General features: G+C 32.6%; 1 protein-coding gene across 3 annotated transcripts in view; it reads left to right on the top strand.

The window, feature by feature from the left end:
* The window catches only part of hth (Meis homeobox homothorax), a 359920-nt gene that overhangs the window by 11457 nt on the left and 324492 nt on the right, over positions 1–23971 (top strand). For all 3 annotated transcript variants that reach the window (XM_089172519.1, XM_089172518.1, XM_089172517.1), the window contains 2 exons: positions 4055–4196; positions 14950–15000. In XM_089172519.1, the coding sequence (XP_089028645.1) occupies positions 4055–4196; positions 14950–15000 (193 nt within the window). The remainder of the gene's footprint in view (positions 1–4054; positions 4197–14949; positions 15001–23971) is intronic.

Raw genomic sequence — 23971 nt, 5'->3', positions numbered from 1 at the left:
ACACGTGAATGATCGAAAGGGACGAGCCGGATACCGAACTTGGTTTTACGTAAAACCAAGTAAGTAGGTACGTAACTGACAGGGAGAATCTGCCAATCATCGAGAAGACTCCGACTTCTTATGCAAGGAGTTCGATTGGCCGAGTCATCCGTGCGGATCGGATGTCTTTCTGCGTCTCACGCAAATCCTCCTGTAAATGTGTACGAGTGAAAGAGAAACAGATGAATTGATAGATAGTACGAGAGAAGACCTTCGTATGTAATTACGACCGTGGTAAATTTATTCCGTTTCGATGTTGAGAAGGCGAGACGTAACGTCTTTCGAACGATCGATTATTCGCCATTTAAAATTCCAATCGATTTTCGATGGTTCTTCTCTCTCTCTCTCTCTCTTTTTTCTTAACTTCAAGATAAAAGAAATTGTCGAAAATCAAAGTCCAATATTATTTCATTTTTCCTTTTTGTATTATCATAACCAAAAAAATGTATTATTTTGAAAAAGATGTAAGCAGCAACATTCGATAACCGGTATCGGCAGTTCGGTATATTCTTATCGCATTTTATCGTCAACACTTCGAAGTCCGTTGTTTTCACATTAATCATCGATTAAAATCAAAATGCACGAAAGTACAAATGCGATATGCAAAACGCACGGTTTTTTTTTTTTTTTTTATTGGATTGTTCGAAAAGTAATTTCATGTTTTCTTTTGTAAAAATGAAGACAATTTTTGTTTCGAGATTAAACCATAAGTCTTTCAAGTGGGTATAAACAGTTTACAGACCTCTCACTGATCACACGTTTTGCATCAACTAATGGCCTTTATTGTGGTTAGGAAAAAATGAAATTAATTTCCCAAACAATTCAATAATTTCTTTATCATCATCATCTTTTGTCGTTGGTAATATTGATAAAAGGAATATAGAATATTAGAGTTAGGTCGAGAGTTTAGAAATGAAGCCGTGGATGAGCCGTAAATGTCGGTGGTGGGTGCGTAGTAAATCATAAAGCAGCCGATGGCCGCGTGCAAAAAGAGCCACGAAAGAGGAACGAAGCAAGGATTGAGCGAGAAAGAGATAGAGATAGAAAGAGAGAGAGAAAGAGAGAGAGGCGTCGCGCATCGAGGGCGGAAACCGCAAAACCGCAAACATCCCCCGTTGAACGGGCCGTACCGGCCAATCATATCATTACCTTCTGCGGTTCCGTCATTCTGACACCTCGTTTCGACTCGTCATTTGTCATCGACGTCGCACTTTGTTGTCCCTCGACCGCTTAGGAAAACGTGCACTCGAAGCGCACGACCATTTACTCACTCTCTCTCTCTCTCTCTTTCTCTCTCATGAGACAAACCGCGTGCGGCTTTGCTTTCCGTAACTCCTTCGTGTAATCATTGACGTTCGAACCGATCATTTGTAATAACTCGATTTCATTCTCTTTTATTTCATTTTATTTTATTTGAAAGACCGTTGTTCTTTGCATATTGTCATCTTTATCTATTTCATTTTATTTTTAAATAAAACACTTACCCTACAAAGACGTGCCACGCACGTTGCGATGCTTTTACTTCAAAACTGCGAGCAACGTGTACACCACGTTGATAGGCGTGCTCAACACGTAAATAGATAGATAATAAATAAAATCAATAGATTTATATTATTATTTATATTATTTTCATCATATCAAGCAATATTGTGTAAAATGGAAAAAAATAGTAAAACTTAGTGATATTGTTTCGACAAGTGCAACATTGTAGTGCACGGCACTGCAACCGTGAAATTAAATCGTAGGGCAAGTGGTTAATATGCATCTTTGTGAAATAAAATTTCAATGTCTCTAATCCAATTAACATTTACCAAAAATAATATCAAATTTAAAGAGACACCCGTTGTATATTCGATACAAACGTTTCAAGTCAGAGATCAGTTAGTTTTCTTAGTAGAAAAAAATCAAGTGAAAAAATTCTGTTGTGTTGGTCAAAGTTTACGGTGGTACTTTCTCTTTCTTTCTTTCTTTCTTTCCTTTTTTATTTATTTATTTCCTTCGAGAAAAGGATGAAGGGTGAAAAAGAAAGTTTTTTTTTTTTTTCTACTTCGATTCAGTCCCTTTCACACAGACGCTAGTCTTCTCTTTTAGAAGAGTTTGCAGCGGCAGTAACGTTAGCTACACGTCAATTTGTCGAAATTCGTTCCGTATCGTTTTATGTCCGCGAGTCGCGACCCGCTACCATGGGCACACAGAACACCTTCTACCGTCTTGCTACCAACACACCTTCTTAAATCATTCTCCAGCTTCAAATAATGATTGCAAAAATAAAATTACTAACAAGTAGGACATTGTATTTTAAACATCACAATTAAAAGTACACTAGTCATTTTAACTTTAAAATCTAGCCCAAGTGATTGGGTTGAAAAGTGTCGAGCTAAACATAGAAACAAATTTCCTTGTGGGTCATAGCATTTTGCAACCCTGACGCAACCCTGACAAAAACCTGACAAAACCCTGATGCCACCCTGATGCAAATCTGACGAAACCCTACAAAACTCTGAAAAACCTTGAGGAAACACTGACGAAACACTGACACAACCCTGACGCAATCCTGACGAAACCCTGACGAAACCCTTACGCAACTCTGACGAAACCCTTACGCAACTCTGACGAAACCCTTACGCAACTCTGACGAAACCCTGACGCAACCCTGACGAAACCCTGACGGTTGTTGTATGTGAACAACAAGATTGCTTTTTATTGGTACATTAGCGCAATTTTTGCTGCGGTAGTGGCGTTAATACGTAAGTACCGACTTATGTTAGACCACTTTCATATGTAACACATGATTATTATTTTAGGAAGAATCGTATCAGAACAATTTGGTAGAGTAATAATAATGGATATTAGAATTAGTTTGCACAAAGATGATACTGATTGGCAAAGTATAATATAAGGTAGATGAATCGTTTCTCTGTTACAAGCCGCCTCCGTACATAGTGTATATCTACCTGCTTTAAATCTCGAACAGGGAGCTGCTCGATTGCAACATAGGTGCACCGGTTAATCTTATCTTATCCGAAGATCCCTCTAATACCGTACCATGCTTCGTAGTAACTTGCTATACGAAGATACCTGAATACATAAATATACATACACATATAGATAGAAATTTAGGAAGCGTATTTTGTGCATGAATTAACGCATCGAATAAAAAAAAAAAGAATTAAAGCACGTTGAACGCCACGTGAATTTTTAGAGAAATTCTTGTCAGGCCACAGGTATTACTTTGTATTGAAAAAATAGTTGAGTGTCAGTCACCTGTGACGGACGTGGCCTAAACGGAAAGTCTAATGTCAGTCACTGACGACTGACGTGGCGCTCAATGTGTTAGATATTTTTTATTTATAAATATATGTATTATATGAAGTTTATTAGTAAAAAGAGGATCCTCACTAACTGTTCTGTTGAATTTCGATAGTGTTTAGACTTAGTATTATCTCGAGGAGTTATCGCTGTTCTACGCTTATCGGTTAAACTCAAACGATTACGATAAGATCGTGTTGTGTGTGTGTGTGTGCGTTGGTGAACAAAAAAGAAAAAAAAAGAAAACTCGTAAATTCAAGTTTATTTTGATATATTTAATCGGGGAATGTGTGAAAGAAACATTTTACAAAATAATTGTACAATAATGAAGAAGATATAAAATGATACTTATAATAATTACAGATAGAAAAAAGAGAATGAACGAATAGTCGACCTATTCAATATAAAAGTCTTTAGATATTTTTTTCTTTTCTTTTGAGATAAAAAAAAGATAAATTGTGTACATATATGCCTTTTTGAACGCTTCACGCTAAATTTTTCTTTTCTTGCGCTGACCCACCGTTTGTCAGAATTAATTGCGTCCTCGTAAGATTAACAAAGTTGTATCTACGAAAAAGGATTAAGAAAAAATGACAACTAAAACAACACATAGCAAATGGGGATGGGAAACATATCAATTTTTTGTTTTTGTTTTTGAACTATCGTAATGATAGTTATTAACAAATATATTTATTTATGATTACAGACATCCCTTGTTTCCGCTACTCGCATTGATATTTGAGAAATGCGAATTGGCGACGTGTACACCGCGTGAGCCCGGTGTTGCGGGAGGTGACGTTTGTTCGTCTGAAAGTTTCAACGAGGACATTGCAGTTTTTTCCAAACAGGTAAGCAACAAACAAACAACAACATTTTTGTTCAATATTTAGATCGATCGTAGTTTAGGTGTTGGTTCTAAAGTTCTATTCCCATGAAGGATCCCCTTCGAAGAGAACACGTTTGTACCTTTCCTTCCCCCCCCCTCTCCCTTTGCTTCTCTCTTTCTCCATTTGTCTGTCTTCATTTAGCTAAGCAGAACTAAGAAGAGCTGACGAAGGTGGAGAGAAGTAGCTCCTCTCCCCCAAGGACACGCGTAGGTAACTCGAGAAGCCAAGGGAGAGAGAGAGAGTGAGAGAAAGAGAGAGAGCTCCGTAAGTCCCCGGTGAAACGATTTCGGGCCTTTTAAAAACGTACCACTCCTGGCCGTCTACATTCCTGAGCGCTCTCTCGCGTGTAAAGGTACCTTAGTACCCGACACAAAAATGTATTCCTTATATATTGCCACACACTGTGAAACCGGTATAGAGACGGTGCTGCTAAACGACGCCGCACTACGCGAAAGCAAACGAGACACGAAGAATGGAAACTTCAATTTAACAAACCGCTCGTTATGCCAATCTTTCTATTTCTATTTCTATTTCTATTTCTATTTTATTATTTATTTCTTTCATTGCACCGAAATCGAATCGAGCGTGACGATACCTAGGTAGTGTATTAAAAGCTTAACTTGTAACATGTTGGAGTCTATTTACGGTGTGGAAAGTTTCAATTGTATGCAACTGTTTGATTTAGAGAATTTTATATTAAATTCACGTGTTCGAAGTAATTTGAAAAATGTCAATTGACTGCTTTGTCATTAAACACGTTAAACGCCACGTCAGCCATCGATGACTGACATTAGACTTTCCATTAAGGCCATGTCAGTCACTTATGACTGACACGTACAACTATTTTTCAATATTAAGTAATGCCTGTGGCCTGATGAGAATTTCCCTCAAAAATTTGCGCGTTAATATTGTCGTGAAATCAAAATTGATGATAGAAGTCCACGTGGGCTTGGTAAAATTCGTGAACAAACCCGTGTTACTAAATTTAGAAGTTCGGTAAACGCGGTAGCGATGGCTTTGAGCGGTCTTACGCAGAGATAACGATAAAAGTTAAGCCTCCCTAGCAATATGGGATAAGGTAAACGTGTTTTACGTGTAGGTGTGTACGATGTATATACATATACTTACTTACATAGTTAAAGACATTGAACGTGCGCCTTTAATTCGCTAAAAATATCTCGGTGTAAGCCTTGGGAAAGTTTTCTAAGTGGATTAAATTTAACGCGTCATCAGGTATTGTTATTTCTTTTTTTTTTTTTGTTGTTGCTGTATTATTTCGTGGTAACATTGTTGTGTTGTTTTACGTGCAAATGAATTAGATAATGAAAAACGATTATAATATGCATTAAGTTTAGAATTGTCGTATCGTCGATAGATCGGTTTGTCCGGTTCGCCATTTCTATTATTTATCCGTGTCTAGTTGTGACATTATCAAGGCGAGTTGTTGCTGCAGTTCTTTGCTATTACGAAATTGACGTGACATTTGCATCTTAATAAAAGGCGTATATAGAATATAAACGTATTGATGGATACCTAAGGGATTTCTAAGTCTATCGTGAAAGAGAGAGAGAGTGTTATATTTAAACAAAAATATATATCACGTGTGATATCTGTGAGAATGAGTCAAATGCAAAAAATATCATGTGATTGATTTTTAAATCAATGATCAATGAGCATTGACTGAACTTTTCGTAGATTCGTGCATTGAGAAATTTCTTTGTAGCTCATTGATTCTCATCAATTGAACAAATTTTGTTTGTACATTCGTGCATTGATTGAACTTTTCGTAGACTCATAAATTGAATTAAGAAACTAATGCATACTGTCTTGTATCTCATTCTCTCTCAGTCTCAATCCTATATGTTTGTCTCTTTCTCTCTTTTACAAATAAGATTAGCGAATTCTTGAAAAGAATAGATAAAAGGATGACGCGAATAGAAAAAGGAAAAAAAAAGTAAGTAGCTATAAGCAGAAGTATAAGTAGTAGTAATATAGTCAAAGAAACTTTATTAAGAGACGTTAGGAGATAAGCAGGTGACGGTTCTTTGCGGTGAACGTGTACAATGTTCTTCTCTCTCTCTCCCTCTCTCTCTCTCTTTCTCTCTTTCTCGTTTTTTTTTATCCCCGATATTTCTACGGAGATAGCGCAAGCCGACACACAAAAGAGCCCTCACGCTGTGCACGGATTATGCGTTTTGCCCGATCGCTCAGTTATTCACTCGCTGGTTTCTAAACGCGTGCGGACGCACGCACGAACTTCATTTGCATCAAAGCACGCGCCTCTATCTCTATTATTCAGTCTGTTACTCTCTTTTCTATGTAAATTATCTATTTTATAGGTTTTTTTTCTTTTTTTTTATCTTCGATAAGTAACTTCAAGGTTTTCTATTTTAACCAAAATTAATCAAAAGATAAAATATTGTTGCAAATTGTGTATCAATCAGATTCAATTCTCTTATTTTAGATTTGATTTCTATAAAGAAAGGATTTCCTTTATATTAACAATTTTTTTTCGTGTTGCGCAAGTATTTATATTATTATTTAAAGTTTACAGAGTTAACTTATAGTAAGTTATAGTTAAGTTGATAAAAATGTATAGTAAATAGCATCAACGTGAAGCTACTTAGCACTTACTTTAAAGTTGCATGGCACCAACGTGAAGCTACTTAGTACTTACTCAAAAGTTGTTGCATGGCACCAATGTGGAGCCATCGGACGTTATAGTATTAATTATTAAACGTTAACAATTGTATCAATCAGATTCAATTCTCTTATTTTAGATTTGATTTCTAAAAAGAGAGGATTTCTTTGGTATTAACAATTTTTTTTTTCGTGTTGCGCAAGTATTTATATTATTATTTAAAGTTTACAGAGTTAACTTATAGTAAGTTATAGTTAAGTTGATAAAAAATAAAACTTAATAATTTCCGAATGGCATCGACGTGAAGCTACTTAGCACTTACTCTAAAGTTGCATGGCACCAACGTGAAGCTACTTAGTACTTACTCAAAAGTTGTTGCATGGCACCAATGTGGAGCCATCGGACGTTATAGTATTAATTATTAAACGTTAACAATTGTATCAATCAGAATGAAAGAAATTAGGATTTATTTGAATGGTTTTTCTCGGGAATGAATATAGGTAGGTAATCTTTCATTCGTGCATCAGTGGTTGCTGGAAAGAGAGGAGGAAGAGTAAAAGGGATAGATGAAGGGATATAGACGAAGGGGGTAGGAGAGAGTGAAAGGAGAGGAAGGAGCTGCTCATTTTCTGCCATTGTAAATTGATCTATTCAGTGGGTCCAGGCCGACGGTATTATCCCCTCGCGTTTTGCCCGGGCCGCGTGCTGCCGCTCGTCTCTTTGCCGTATGGGGCCCTGAACCATCAACCAACCATCATACTACTCTCTTTTTCTAGTTTTTTTTTCTTTCTCTTTTCTTTTCTTCTCTTCTCTTCTCTTCTCTTCTCTTTCTTTCTTTCTTTCTTTCACTCGCTCTGCTGGCAATGGCCCCCTTTTGGCCTTGCCTGAGAAGCGAGGACGCCGCGAGGACGACCCGCTGTGCCCACGTTGCGCTCATTGTCCTGCCCTCTGGCCTGGCCCTTTTTTTTTTCATACCGAACGAAGGAACCGACCCACTTTTCTGTGTTCCTTATACACACCATGCTTCGCTCTCGATTTCACACTGACGAGAAAAGAGCAAAGAACTCACCTTCCTCTCATTCTTCTCTTCTCTTCTCTTCTCTTTGGTGGTCTCTTCAATTTGCACAATCTCAAAATGATATTATCAATTTCCTTATTTTTTTTTTTTATGGTTTCTTTACATTTATAAAATTAATATTATTATGAATATTTCTAGTGATTATTTTTATTGAATGAAAGAAAAAGAACAAGAAATATAGGAACAAAGCATGAAATACAAAAATACAAAGGAATTCGTATTGGTGTCGAGAGCAGGTAGTAGTCTAGTCTTTCCGTTCGTGTTGTTCAGTTTAGAAAAGCACTGACTGAGAGAGCAACAGTAGGAAGAGAGAGAAAGAGAGAGAAAGAGAGAGATGACTACGACGAGGAGGAAGAGCTTCGGTCCCGGGGATTTATTGGCGCAATTGGAATGCACCTCCGAGAGCATTAAACCGTCGTAAAACGTTGGCCCTCGTGTCACTTCTCTAACGCGTGCGACTACGAGCCGACCAACACGAGTTCTGCATACTATTGCTACAGGATAGAATTCCAAATTATCTCGAGAAATATGGGCTACAACAATGACTATATACACTTTTATTACTATTGTTTCTTTTATGAAAAGGTTACCACAACGATATGTCACAACATTTTCTGAACAGAACACAAAAACAAATCCTAAATAGGGACGATGATTTATTATATTTTCATTTGGATCAAAGAGAATTCACATATTTTTTTTTTTTCAAACCTAACAACTGCTTTATTCTTTATTTATCCCTTTACAATTTTCTTTGTAATTGTGTAATTGTTCTTTTTTTTTGTTTTGTTATTTGCAACATATTAGAAATTTATTAATTGTTATTTAATTATACACTATTTTTTGGAATTGTATTTTTATTTTTATTTTTTGGAACTAGTTTTGGTTTATATTTATTAATCCTTTTTGGACGTATTCAATTTGAACATGGGTGTCGTAGTGGTCAGCATTAATTTATACATATATATATATAAATTACGTGTCATGTTGTTTGTTCACAATGGACTCCTAAACTACTGAACCAATTTTAATCAAATTTTGCACACAGTGTGCAGTTTTATCCAACTTGAAAGATAGGATAATTCATATCTCAATTTATAATCGCAATTATTTGTTTATTAACAAAGAGTCATGATTACCTATGTTAGTTCGATAAGATTCTAACAGAAGATGGTATGAAGATGATAACACCAAAGAACTTTTTCTTGACAGAGAAAGAAAAGGTAAAAGATTTCTCAGCCCTCTAAGTACGAGGGCTTGTATGGCCCTTAAAAAAAAAAAATAAGTAGAATTCTACGTTTAACTTCTACATAACACGGATAACGATAAAACATTTTGTCCTAAGTTATTTTCGAACGTGTGATAAAAGCAAATTCTCTTTTTACTAGAAACAAGAAACAACAACAACAACAAATGTATATGTAAAAAGGATATTTGTATATGTGTGATATCTGTATATGTAAAAGGATTTTGTGTGAATGTTGTTTGATGAAAAGAAACAAAAAAATGATGAATAAATTGAATAGATTTGTATGAATAATGATTAGATCGATCATTTTCAACTAAGAGAGATAAACCCATAACAAATCGAGAGAAACTATCGAATGAGAAGTGCAACTCGTATGTGTTTGACGACCTTTCTATCTTATTTTTCCTCTCTCTCTCTCTCTCTTTCTCTCTCTTTCTTATTCTGATATACAGGAGCACTTTCTTACGTGAATAACGTTCCGCTAACCCACTTCGTCGGACTTGCAGAATTCAAGGCGTGTCTCACCTCACCAATGTGAAGAAAACACCACCATCACCACCACCATTACACCACCACTATCATAATTTCTTGATTTATTTATCATCTGGTTATTCTACATTTGCCAACATTTTTTATAGACAACGTTGTTGAAAAATCGAAATATATTAAAAGATATAGAATTGAAAGAACAAAAAATGAATTTAATCATCAGGAATGAATTGAAGATTGTGTACAATGTTACACACCGGGTTTGACAAAAGAGACGTACGTTCCGGACGTCGTTATCGCGATTATGATAATTCAACCTTGCGCTTGTTTACGCTTATACCTTCTTCAAAACCTTTTAAGAAAAAGAAAGAGATCCACTATCGTATTGATAGTATCGTGCAAAGTGTAGCACCGATTTCAATCTGATAACACATCGAATATTTTCATAATAATATGAAATATACAATTGCAAAAATGTGTGTAATCTAAATTGGGTTGTCCGTAATGTTGGTAGCATCAAGTCTTTTTTTTTTTATGAAAAACCTGAGAAGACTTTTGGAAGAACGAAATTTTGAAATTACCCATAAATATGGACAAAGTTTTTATATATTTATGTTAACAATTATTATATAATATTATTATAATAATTATAATTATTTTTTTTAATAATTAAAATTATAATTAAATAATAAATTATATATTATATATAATATTAATAAATTGTATTAAAATTATATTATATAATATTATTATAATATATATAATAATTAGAATCTTATCGAACTAACAGAGATAATCATGACTCTTTGTTAATAAACAAATAATTGGCAATAAAATAATATTGCGATTATAAATTGAGATATAAACTATTCTATCTTTCAAGTTGGATGAAACTGCACACATTGTGCAAAATTTGATTAAAATCGGTTTAGTAATTTAGGAGTCCATTGCGGACAAACAACGTGACTCGTAATTTATATATATTAAGAAAATTAGCATGGTTTCTTGTATGATGGCTGAGAGTGGACACGTGTCCCAAAAGGGTTAATTTCGGTATTTGAAATTTTCTGTAACTTTAAAATGGAAAAGTTTTGAAAGTTTTAAATCTATGTGTACTTAAGTGCAATTAAGTTTACTTGAAATGAAATTCGTTTAATTGCATTGAAACACGAAAAGATCCATCAGTTTGTTGATACTGGATAACACATTGGTTTTTCTTTTTTTTTTGGACTATTTTAAATCCGAGTTAAATATTCTTGAAATTTCAATCAAGTTAGAGATCATTTGTATGGTTGAAAAAAAAAAAACATTTATAAAATAAATACAAGCATTGGATGAGCAAGAGAAAGCAAATGGAAATGAAAATAAAAACAGAAATAAAAAAAAGATTGTGAAGGCTTGTGGTATGAAAAACTTAGCGAGAGAATTGGAAAACTTATAGGACAGCTGTTAGAGAGATATCTTTGGATGGGATCGAGGAAAGAGTCTAAAGCTCGATGACGTTAATCGTAGCATGGCGTTAGTTGAACGCATGTGAGAAACGAGTATGGGAGAAGCTTCCCAAACAGACGCTAACATTCTCTAAATATTATCGCACAATATTTTTATCGCAGGGCCAAGCCGGAATCTCTCGTTTATTTTCACACCGGATGGATACCTAGCTCAGTGACGATCGATCGATCGATCGATCGATTAATCTACGATTTGCGTTTTTCTCTATTTCTTTCTATTTTTTTTTTTTTTTTTATCATTTACCAACGAAAATTTTTATCGATTTACTTTTTTATTTTTATTTTTTTCGTCTCTCTCCTCTCTTCCTCATACTTTTGCATCACGGAACGACACACTCGTTTCGTCGTGTCATATCAATATATCGATTTTTCGTTACACGCATGCATACATACATACACAACTATGAATATGTATTTTTGTAAATGTGTGTACTTGTGTGTAGAGAGAGAGAGAGAGAGGGAGAGAGATACATGTAACTATAATACATTGTACAAGCTATTACGAAGAAAGCAAGCGAGTAATAATCCTTTGCTAAATATAATCGATAAACGATAATCGTCGTCTATGATGGCCCTTATCGCACCTTATCTTTACCCTAGCTACGATCCTCTCTGCTATTCGTTAGATTACACCTTTCCCATTTTCCACGATCTCTTTATAACCTATCGTTATTTTTTTTTTTTTTCTACTTATCTACAGGTAATTGAACTCGTCCAAATAGATCTAAAGAAATTCGAGAATTTCTAACTTAAAAGATGAGATCAAAACTTAGAAATTAAATTATCCATAATTTGTTATTTATTTGGTCAACAGTTGAAATATTCTTTTAGGATGAGTGCAAAGAAAATTGGAGACACACAACTTAACTTAAATACAAAAGAAAAGGTTTTATAGAGTTTGTTATTAATACTATGACGTCTGGTGCATGGCACCACGTTGGTGTCATTCGGAAATTATCGAGCAAGTGCAATATATGTAGAATAATTTTAATTATATAATAAACTATAAGAATAAATTTAATATATATTATATAATATAAATAATATTTATATAATAACTTCACTTTACGTTTATCAACTTCACTCTAAGTTACTATAAGTTACTACAAGTTAACTTTATATTATATTTATTTATTATTTTATTTATATTATATAATATAAATTATATTATATTATATTAATTTATTATTTTATAAATATTATATTAATTATATATAATATTAGTAATAACTTTATTTTACGTTTATCAACTTCACTATAAGTTACTATAAGTTAGCTTTATCTTATAATAATTTATTATTTTATTTATATTATATAATATAACTTATATTATATTATATTAATTTATTATTGTATTAATATTATATTAATTATATATAATATTAATAATAACTTTACTATACGTTTATCAACTTCACTCTAAGTTACTATAAGTTAACTTGAAACTCTCTCTCTCTATATATATAAAATAATATAAGTACCAGCTTTTGACACGAAAAAACTTAGATTAGACATGCGGAAGTCATAGTGTTAAAAAATTCTATTGGGACCAATCGAAAAAAACTATAAACACGAAAGACAGGGGACCCATTGAAAAGAAATTAATCCTTTACACTCTACCAAAAGCTAACAAGTTTACCTTACTTTACTTTATGTTAACTCCCACAAACAGTTGACAGTAATTTTTTGTTATTTATTCTTGATCTCTTTTTGTTGTTATTGTTGTAAAAGATACCTTCATTACCTATACACTCGATACGCGAGTCACTTATTCAGAATTCAGGCTCATGAATAGACTGGGCCCACCCTTGGGAATTCTTCTGGGTTTCTTCGGACTTATTTCATTACTTCGTTTCTCTTTTTTCTTCCTTCTTTCCTTCCTTCCTTCTTTTCTTTCATTCATTCTTTCTTTTTTTCTTTTACTTGAGAAAGAGAGAGAGAGAGAGAGAGAGAGAGAGAGAGAGAGAGAGAGAGCAGGGATTTTTACACGGTGACAATGTCGACACGTTCTACTCGTTCCACTCAGCACCTTTCTAACAAAGTTCGCATCTACGAGAAACCAATTTACTTATAATTAGAAGAAAACTGAAATATATTATAAATTATCTTAAAAACAGATGATAAGATTAAAGTATGAGAATAAAAAAGGGAAATTATACGATACGTGGGAGTAAAAATATAATCAACATTATCTTGATATCATTTTAATAGATAATTGTGTTGATAATTATGATAATAATAACTGATATTTCAAAATTGTATATTGCAATATTGTTATATTTTCTTTTATAGATATTAGTATAGTAATATTTATTTATTATTTATTAATAAATAATAAATAATCAACATTATCTTGATATCATTTTAATAGATAATTGTGTTGATAATTATGATAATAAACTGATATTTCAAAATTGTATATTGCAATATTGTTATATTATTTTTCTTTTTTTTTTTATAAATATTCGTATAGTAATATTTTTTTATTAATTAATAAATAAAATAAAATAAATGTATTTATTATTTAATATTTGAAAAATACTAATATTACATTCACTGTGATACAATCTTTGCAACGAGACTCATTAATCAGATTATGGTAATCGAGAATGTCATCTTAATTATATGTGTATGATATATCTATGATCTTTATACAAGGATCAACGTTGTAATTAATGATTATTCTAGTAATTATAGTTAACGTGTAACATGCATTTTATGAATTCTAACATATTACAGAAATTTACTTGATATTCTAGTTTCCTTCTTACACTGTATCAATGTAGAATATGTTTTTTTGGTTTTACTTTTTTTTTTCAATCAATGTGATTCATTCTTCCAACTATTCCTTCTCTCTCTCTCTCTCTCTCTCTCTCTCTCTCTCTCTTTCTTTTTTTATCTTTTTTATTATCTTTTTTTTTATTTTTATCTATCCCCTTTTGTTGGTACTACTCAACAGAAGAAGTATCATCCTTGTAATCTTATCAAATCGTAAACGTAATGGTCATTGAATTCCCCATAGCTGTGTAATTTTGCGTGCCATTGGAATGTTACGGGGGTTTGCTTATCTATAATAATTACTTATTTATTTGAGAAAAAAGTAAAGTAATGAAGACAAAATGTTTAGGTGAATGTTTTTGAATACTATGAAAGAATTTTATTGATATCAATCGTTATCGTGAATGCATCTAATCAGATCGTTTGGTTTGCAGATGAAAGGTTTAATCTTTTTTTCATTTTTTTCTGCATCGTCATTGAGATGGAATAACACACGCACACACATACACACATATACACAAAGTATATGATACGTTTATATATAGTTAATATAAGAATGTTGGTTTTTTTTTTGTTTGTGATCATTGATTTCTTGAAATATCATTGATAAAAACACTTGACAATCTTTTTAGAATTTGTTAAACCTTTTTTTTTTTGTTGGTCTTCTTATTATTTGTACTTTTAAGAATTTCATTGAGTTCATCGACGTGTTTCCGCTTTTATAAAAATATTTTTACTTGTAAGAATCGAACGACGGGGGTCCAATTAAAAGGAAGCACGCATGAGAAGGAAATCGTTGTAGGAAGGAAAAGAGAAGGGGTATATTACTTGTGTATGTGTACGTGTAAATGTGTATATGTGTATGGATGATACGATCTTGTTGCTTTTATACCACAATTAAGGATGATTTTAATTATTAAAGCTCTCAAACTAACATATATATATATATTTATGTTTATGTGTTACAGATCAGACAAGAGAAGCCCTACTATATAGCAGATCCGGAGGTTGACTCGCTGGTAAGTGTTTCCTCATTTACACCCTCGCTAAAACCCTACGAAAATGAAGGGAGACAAACAGATACACCTTCGTCAATTCCTTCACTAATTTCTAAATACTATTGTTTCTCATTTAAATTATTTATAATAAGACTGTAAGTTGGACAATATCATTTCCGGCAAGAACTTTAGGATTTGATCATTCATAGTAAAAATACAAAATGAGTTAATGAACATTATACAAAAATGTTTTGATAATAGGAACTTTACTTTCATGCCTGTAATCTGAATTAATGAAATATTATCTAACATAGATAATTTGAGGAATCAGTTACAATTTTTGTTTATAAATCTCATTAGAAAGATAGATACAATCAGGAATAAATTAATATACTAAATATATATATATATAGGAATATATAAGAGTGAGAAAGAAGAAGCAGTCGTAGTAGTAGTAGTAGCAAGTAGTTTAGTAGTAGTAATAGAAATTATTTACGATCAGTACTGTTTATATAAGTAGTGTGCCGTCCTAGAGTTAAAGTAGCTACTTCGAAGGAAGATTTCATTGCCATTTGTAATGGTAGCGACCAGGCGAGATTTACGATCGTTCGTCCTACGTGAATCTAATTAAGAAACGTGCTACGAACCGTTCCTTCTGTGTGCTTATTTCTATGTATTCCTATATATATATATATATATATATATATATATATATGAGATAGTAAAAGAGAGAGAAAGAGGAAGAGAGAAAGAGATAGTGTGTGTGTGTGTGTATTATAATCATGTAGCATAAAGGCGTAACAACGTTGAATTCCGTCGGAATATACTCGAAGAGAAGAGAAGGGACCCCTCTCTCTCTCTCTCTCTCTCTCTCTCTCTCTCTCTCTCTCTCTTACATTGTTTTTTCCAAAGGCAGCAGAAACATACTATATATATATACTATAACATATACCTACCGAGCATGTTACACACGAGACCTTCGAAACTCAGAGGAAGAAATATTTCAAACGACCCTCCGCGTTCTTTGATCGAGATAACACTTTTCTAGTGGGTTTTTTTAACTGACTCCTCGTTCCTACTATGAACCACGTTTTTCCAACCTTCCAATATATAAATATATATTTTTTGTTTTTATTTTTTTTCCTTAAACCGAATTCTAGAATTAGAACTTTTACCAGGAATATTATTTTTAAGCTGATTATCAGTCAAATCGCGTTTATCGTTTTGTGTGTGTGTGTGTGTGGTTTTATATATGTGTCGATAATTATGGCAGGGAGATTCGGTGAAAAAGTATTTTTTTTTTAAAGTATACTTTGTTCTTAACACTTTAACAACCGCTAGTCTATAAATAAGTTTTTTTTCTTACCGATGCTTACCGAACAAAAATTGATTAATCAGCTTTTAGTTGACATTGCAATAAAGAGTCACAATCATTACACGAACAGTAATTTGTTATTAGAATTGTATTTAGCATCCTATTAAAATTTGTTAGAAAAATCTGTGTCTGAACTGTTGGTCAGACGTGCATATGCTGTTGAAATCTTAGAAGTCGGTAAAATGTTAACACACGTTGAGCGCCACGCTCATTTTCAAGGAATTCATCGTCAGGCCAAGTGCACCGTTTAGAAGTAGCATGCTAAACCCTGTCGGTCATCGGTGGTTGACATGGCCTCAACGGAAAAGTCTACTGTCAGCCATCAATGATGGACGTGCTGGTCAACGTGTTAAATAATTTGGAAGTCATTCTATTTGATATTTTTGATAAAATTACATAAAAGTACATTTGTGTCGGTAATCGTGACGATGAAGTAAAAAAAGAAATGAAAAGTATTTTGGTAATGTTACTAATTTTCGTAACAATTGTAAAATTCATTTGAGCGCCACGCTGATTTTCAAGGAATTCATCGTCAGGCCAAGTGTACCGTTTAGAAGTATTATGTTATACCCTGTCAGTCATTGGTGGTTGACATGGCTTAAACGGAAAGTTTACTGTCAGCCATCGATGATGGACGTGGTGGTCAACGTGTTAAATAATTTGGAAGTCATTCTATTTGATATTTTTGATAAAATTACACAAAAGTACATTTGTGTCGGTAATCGTGACGATGAAGTAAAAAAAGAAATGAAATATATTATTGTAATGTTACTAATTTTTGTAACAATTGTAAAATTCATTTGAGCGCTACGCTGATTTTCAAGGAATTCATCGTCAGGCCAAGTGCACCGTTTAGAAGTATCATGTTAAACCCTGTCAGTCATTGGTGGTTGACATGGCTTAAACGGAAAGTTTACTGTCAGCCATCGATGATGGACGTGGTGGTCAACGTGTTAAATAATTTGGAAGTCATTCTATTTGATATTTTTGATAAAATTACACAAAAGTACATTTGTGTCGGTAATCGTGACGATGAAGTAAAAAAAGAAATGAAATATATTATTGTAATGTTACTAATTTTCGTAACAATTGTAAAGTTCATATTTAACAATGTTATAACTTAACTTAGTTTCATTTTGTGTTGTCATAAATTGATTGTAAGTATTTAAAATATTAGTTGTGTTTTCGTTATCAAAAAGAAACAACGTTGTATTTGTAATCTCTAATCGAGTAATTATCGAATTAACAAAGTTGATGGAAGGAAAAAAGAAAAAAAAAAGTAAAAAGAATTATGAAAGGAAAAAAAGAAAAAGAAAATAAAAAAAAAAAAAAAAAAAAAAATAAAATTGTAGCGCGATAACGTCAAATTTTTTTCCTGCGATGGACTCAACGATTTAACACGAAACGTTAGCGTGAAAAAGAGTGAGTGAGTGAGTGAGTGAGTGAGTGAGTGAGAATGAATGAATGAATGAGAGAGAGAGAGAGAGAGAGAGAGAGATAGAAATATATGGCAAAGTAAAAAGGGAAAAGAGGGAGTGCGACGAAATGCATTTCGTCGGTGTTGTTCGCATCGTCGCGTGCAATTTTTCAAAACGTCACGTCCGTTTGCCTGCACGCGCTCATACAAGTGAAAGAAAGAGATAGAAAAGTTTAGCGTTCTATACGCGTCACGAGTCTCGACACTGACCTTATTGCGGGTTAGCGAATAAAAACCACCCCCTCGTCCCCCTCAAAAAAAGCATTGGGTTGGGTGAGGGGTTTGGTCAAAGAAGAAAACAAACAAAAATTATGAAGAAAAACAATAGTAAATATTACGAAGAGTCTCGTCCAACTACGAGTTGATCAGAAAGAAAGACCGCTCGAATTGAATTATGCATCGACGCGTAGCGTTGTTGCACTCGTCGTTGCAGTCGTCGTTGCAGTCGTCGTCTCGGATGTCGTCTGGGGAGGAAAAAAACTAGTGGCATCTAAATTGTAAACTGGAGATGAAGATGGAAAGAAATAAAATAAGAAAAATGTATTGGAATAGGGAAAAAGAATTTTTCATGGTGTTCTATCATCGAAACTTTTGATAGAAATTTTAAGACAATTAATCTTTGCAAATGGGAAATAATTTTACGTGTAGATTGATTGTTTATTAAGGTTCAATTGTGAATATAAATAAATGATAAAGAAATGTTTAAAGAAGAAAATTGTTGCTGCATTTGGTCGTTGCACGTTGATTGGCATTCGTTGCGATTGGTCAGAACTGGCGTGGCTTTTACCAAATTGCAATCTACGAGAAATGAGCTTTTATTGTAAAGAACTTAAGCTTTTTATTATTTGTTTTTATTTTCTTTTTCTTCTTATTATCCTTTTGCCAACATTAGAAAAATATTATAAAAGTCATATCAATTTTGACTTACCTTGAGTACTCATCAGATCAATGAACTGATCATCATCGTAAGTTTAGTGAATTTCGTTTGGAATAATTTTAGAAAGTTACGACGTTTTCGTTTTCTTCAACGTTTGACGAACATGAAAGGACTCGAATCGCCAGAAAATTCGTGGCAGATGTTTTTCTACGTGTATATACATACCTAAGGGCTGGAAAAATTCATGGAAGGGTCCCTCTTTTCTCAGTCTGTTGAAATTCCGATTCGTTACTGTTTCTAACTTTACCTGTGTAGTTTTTTTCTTTAAATATTTTTTATTTTTATAACATATTGTTGTTGTGTTTAGTTTGGATAAAGAAATAATATTATTGTACCTAACAAATTTATATATTTAATATTAATATTATAATTATATTTAAGTTAAAAGAAAAAAAAAAAGAAAAAAAAACCAAAAAATAGGATTACACGAAAAGGGCGTATCCAAGTGTGTGTTTCTTGGCCTTTTAAGTTTTAAAAAGAAAAATAAGAAATGATTTTGGAAGATAAAAATACAAGCATGGAGAAAATGTAGATAATGAGGGCACCCTCCTGTTTTTAAGGAAGAAGAAGAAGAAGAAGAAGAAGAAAAAAAAAATATAAAAGGAAAAGAAAATAAAAGAGAGAGAGAGAGAGAGAGAGAGAAAAAAATCTCAGATGCAAGAAGAAGAAACTTGTAGATTTAAGAAAACCATACACACTTCGTCTGGTATTTCCTTTCTTGGAAGGTCAAGGGCTTCCCCTCCCCTCTACTCAGGTTAAAAAAGGAAAAAAAAAGGTCTGACTGGTTGGTCCATAGGAATAAAGAAAACTAAAGATGTATTGGTTTTTTTTTCTTTTTTTTTTTCTTTTTTCAAAGATACTTTTACAGGGTGGTGGTAGTTTTTCCTAGACATTCGAGATCTAATCTTGAACGACCACAAACGACGTTTCTCTCTCTCTCTTTCTCTCTTTCTAATTCGTATACAAATTTATTGTAGCTGTATATTTAAAGCAACTATGTTCCTTTAGAGACTACCCTTTTTTTTTTTTTTATCCATATATTCTTGAATTTCGATGATGGTGTTATCGTACGAAACGTCGTCGTGTGTGTTTCGAAACGCGTTCTATATTTTTTTGTTTTTTTTTGTTATCAAACAAAAATCGAAACTTCTTACTTTCTTATCGGACCATAAAAAACACCTTGGTTATCTCGTACAATTTTTTTGAAACTCGAAAGCAAAAAATAAAAAAATAAACCCTAACCTTTTGGAAACGCTCAAGAATTATATTTTATTTTATTTTTTATTTTATATTATAAGAAATCAGTGTGTTCGTCACCCACGTGTACATGTTTTTCAAACGGACATGTTTATATATATATAGAGAATTTATCTATAACATTGTTCAAAAGTTAGCTACGTTAACATATATGTAAATACACAAAACGTCGTTTACACACACACACATACTTGTATTGGAATCGACGTGTGATCGGTACACGCAACAATACTCGATGAGGACACTCGAGATGACACCTCGTAGGCGTACAAAACGATGGCCCAGCTTTTTCCTCGACGTCGTAAAGGAAACGAGGGACGAAAAGATGGCAGAGTAACAGGAGGATAAGGATAAGGAGGAGGGAGAAGGAGGAAAATAAAAATAAGAAGGTTTGGTTGTGGCTACGGAAGAGTGCAAAGCAAGCAGCAACCTTTACGTACACCTCTTCCTCCTTCTCCTCCTCCTCCTCCTCCTCCTTCTCCTTCTCTTTCCTTAGACCACGAGGAGAGGGACACATAGGTAAGAGAGAAGGCAAGCCCTTTCTCGCACACGCGCTTGAATAATATCCTCCATTAGCATAAGCGAGAAATGAGCCAATGAGATGCTAATTGCCGGTCTTGCGTTTGGAGAATAATTACTGCGGGCCCCACTTTGACTGGACGTAGTCATTGCAATGAGCTTCTTCTTCTCCTTCTTCTTCTTCTTCTTCTTTTTTATCTTATTTTCTTCTCTTCTCGTCTATTACAAGTTTTATTTCCACTTGAAAGTTTACGTTGTGTAAACAAATGTTCAAGATCTTTGCGATCGATCTATGTAATCTTCAATGATTTAGCTAATAATCCTCGTGTCGTTGATTTTTTTTTTATTTCTAATTGGTATTTTTGTTGTATCAAATGTATCAAACTATGTGTTAGTAATATCATAATATCATTTGTAATTTAAATGAGCAATCATTGTAAAGATTATTTATAGATTATATAGATATTAACAGTACGTACGTCTAATCTAGATTTTTTCGTGTTGTGTTGGTATTTATATTATTATATAATATTTTATAAAGTTTAAAGTTAACTTATAGTAATTTATAGTAAAGCTAAATTAAAATAATATATATTATATATATTATTATATTACTATATATATATATATATATATGTATTTCACTTCCACGATAATTACCGAATGGCACCAACGTGAAGTTACCAGCACTTACCCGATAGTTTCGGCATGGCACCAACGTGGAGCCATAGTATTAATTGATAAGAACAAATAATACGTTTTACATTCGTGGAAATGAAAATGAAAATTATTATATTACATATATATGTATTTCACTTCCACGATAATTACCGAATGGCATCAACGTGAAGTTACCAGCACTTACTCGATAGTTTCGGCATTGCACCACTGTGGAGCCATAGTATTAATTGATAAGAATGAATAATACGTTTTACATTCGTGGAAATGAAAATGAAAATTATTATATTACATATATATGTATTTCACTTCCACGATAATTACGGAATGGCACCAACGTGAAGTTACCGGCACTTACCCGATAGTTTCGGCATGGCACCACTGTGGAGCCATAGTATTAATTGATAAGAACGAATAATACGTTTTACATTCGTGAAAATGAAGATAGAAGATACACATATATATGTAAATGTTTTTGTTAATCGACACATGGGACGCACGTGGATCTGAAGGATGAATGCGGTTGAAGAAGAAACATCGGAGATCTAAATAAAAGCTTGAAGAAAGTTAGCTCGTTCAAAGTTATGGAAGATCCATGTAACGGTACCCGAGGAACCAAGGATACTTGATGCCTTCTCTTCTTTCTCTTCTTACCCCCCATCTTTACTTCTAGTAAGGATCAAGAACGAAACCTTTATCCTCGTCTATATCATCCATCTCTTTTTCTTGTTCTTTTTTTTTAAAAAAAGAAACTTGCACGCGATTAACCGATGATCTTTGCACGTCCTCTTTTCAAGATTTCGAATCTTTTTGTTGAAGATGAACATTTTTATTATTTTACATGTGAATTTGATTTATTTCTTTAGGATGAATTAAAATGTTATTTTTTTTTTATAAATTGATGATACTCACGTGTTTATTTATATTTAATATGAATAAATTTGAAAATGATTTACAAAAATTTAAGTTAAATTTAAGTATCTTATGATCTCTTTGATTTATGTCATTTTTTTCTTCTTTTTCATAACAAAATATACAAATATTTTGTTCGTTATTAAAAATATTAAGGAATGTGTTGTAACGAAATACGAGAATAAGATGGTATAGGTTCGTTTTAATTTGTTCGTATATCGAATTTAGTTGTTTTTAATCGATACGTGTACGGATCAAAAGGGAAATAAGATATTTTTTTGAATGATTTCGAAGAAGGATAAAAGGAATAATATCCCGTCGAGTTTAGGAGAAATCCTAGGAGGAGAGGAGAAGGGAAAAGAGAAAGAAAGAAAAGAAAGAAAGAAAGAAGGTATAGCGAATGTGTAAAGTATAATGTAACGTGTGGAGGGCCTGACGAACGTAGAGTTGCCACTCCGGTGGTCCTTAGGGAATTCTTTGTGGACGAATGCATGGATTCGCGCTGCTTCCTCTTCCTTTTATTTTCTTTTTTTCTTTCTTGGCATCTTTACAATCGGTCTTTCCAATAATTCTTCCATATTCCTAATATTTACCGTAATTCTTAGCTATTGGAAAAAAGGAAACGAAAGGAAACGAAAGGAAAGGAAAAGAAAATTCTCATAGCATTTATTTTTATAATTTTTTATATAAATATTTAAGCTTCGTCAATAAGACATGTATGTAATAATAATAATAATAATAATATTTTTATTATAAATATATAATATTATATTTATTATTATTATTTATTATATTTGCATATGCAAGTTATTAATAATTATAGTATAAAATAAATGAGCAATACAGTTTTGTTATTAACGAGTTATAAATTAATACAAAAGTGGTAGCATGAGTGGAATTGACTATAATAATAATCGTTTATTTTAATAATTTTTTATATAAATATTAGAACCTCTTTAATAAGATAATAATATCATAAATGTATATATAAAACGATTTAATTAATAATTTTTTATTTCATTTATGTATGCAAGTTATTAATAATTATAGTATAAAATAAATGATCGTAAAACAGGTTTCGTTATTAACGGGTTACAAATTATTACAAAAGTATTGAAGCTTGTTACGTGGGTGGATTGACTATAACATAAAAACAATATTTTTTATTTGATATAAAAAATATTGAGAAAGGAAAGCAAAATAAGTAAAAGGAATAATACATTAATTATTCGAATCATTAAAGCGATATTTGAAAATCGAAATAAAAACGTGTTAGAGTATATAAAGTGTTCTATGTGTAAGTTAATTACTTACCCATACCATAAACGATCGATTCAAAATATATACGTCGTCCGGTATTTATTGATACCGTTAGAATATTGACAAGACTACCTATCGATCTATAGAAGAAAAAAAACCAAACAAACTCTAATAGGATTTTACTGATGTAGGAAAGAAGAAGAAAAAAAAGAGAACTAAAATAAAAAAATTGACTTTCTGATTGGAAGTAAAATAAAAATAATTGCCGACATATTATTCTATATATATATATATATTACATTTTTTTTTTTTTTTTATAATAACGTCGTACATGTTCTGCATCACTCTCTCCGAGTATGAGAAAAAGGAAGATCCTTTTTCATCCCCATCCTCACAGCTCATTCATCTGCAGCATCAGTTCATCTTTCCTCTTTCTAGTTTACTTTTTTTGTATTTCTTACTCTTCGACTTTTTTTTCAAAGTTGGCACACGGCGCTCGTTAAGACGTTTACGTCGCCAAAATATTCGTAAAAATGCAGCTGCAGTTAAATAGCAACGTCTCAGACACACCTATATA

This window comes from Polistes dominula, unplaced genomic scaffold (genome assembly GCF_049000335.1).
Source record: "Polistes dominula isolate Pdom_NZ unplaced genomic scaffold, Pdom_raw_medaka contig_74, whole genome shotgun sequence".
In the NCBI taxonomy this organism is placed as follows: Eukaryota; Metazoa; Arthropoda; class Insecta; order Hymenoptera; family Vespidae; genus Polistes; species Polistes dominula.
This window is presented reverse-complemented; position numbering and strand designations above follow the sequence as displayed.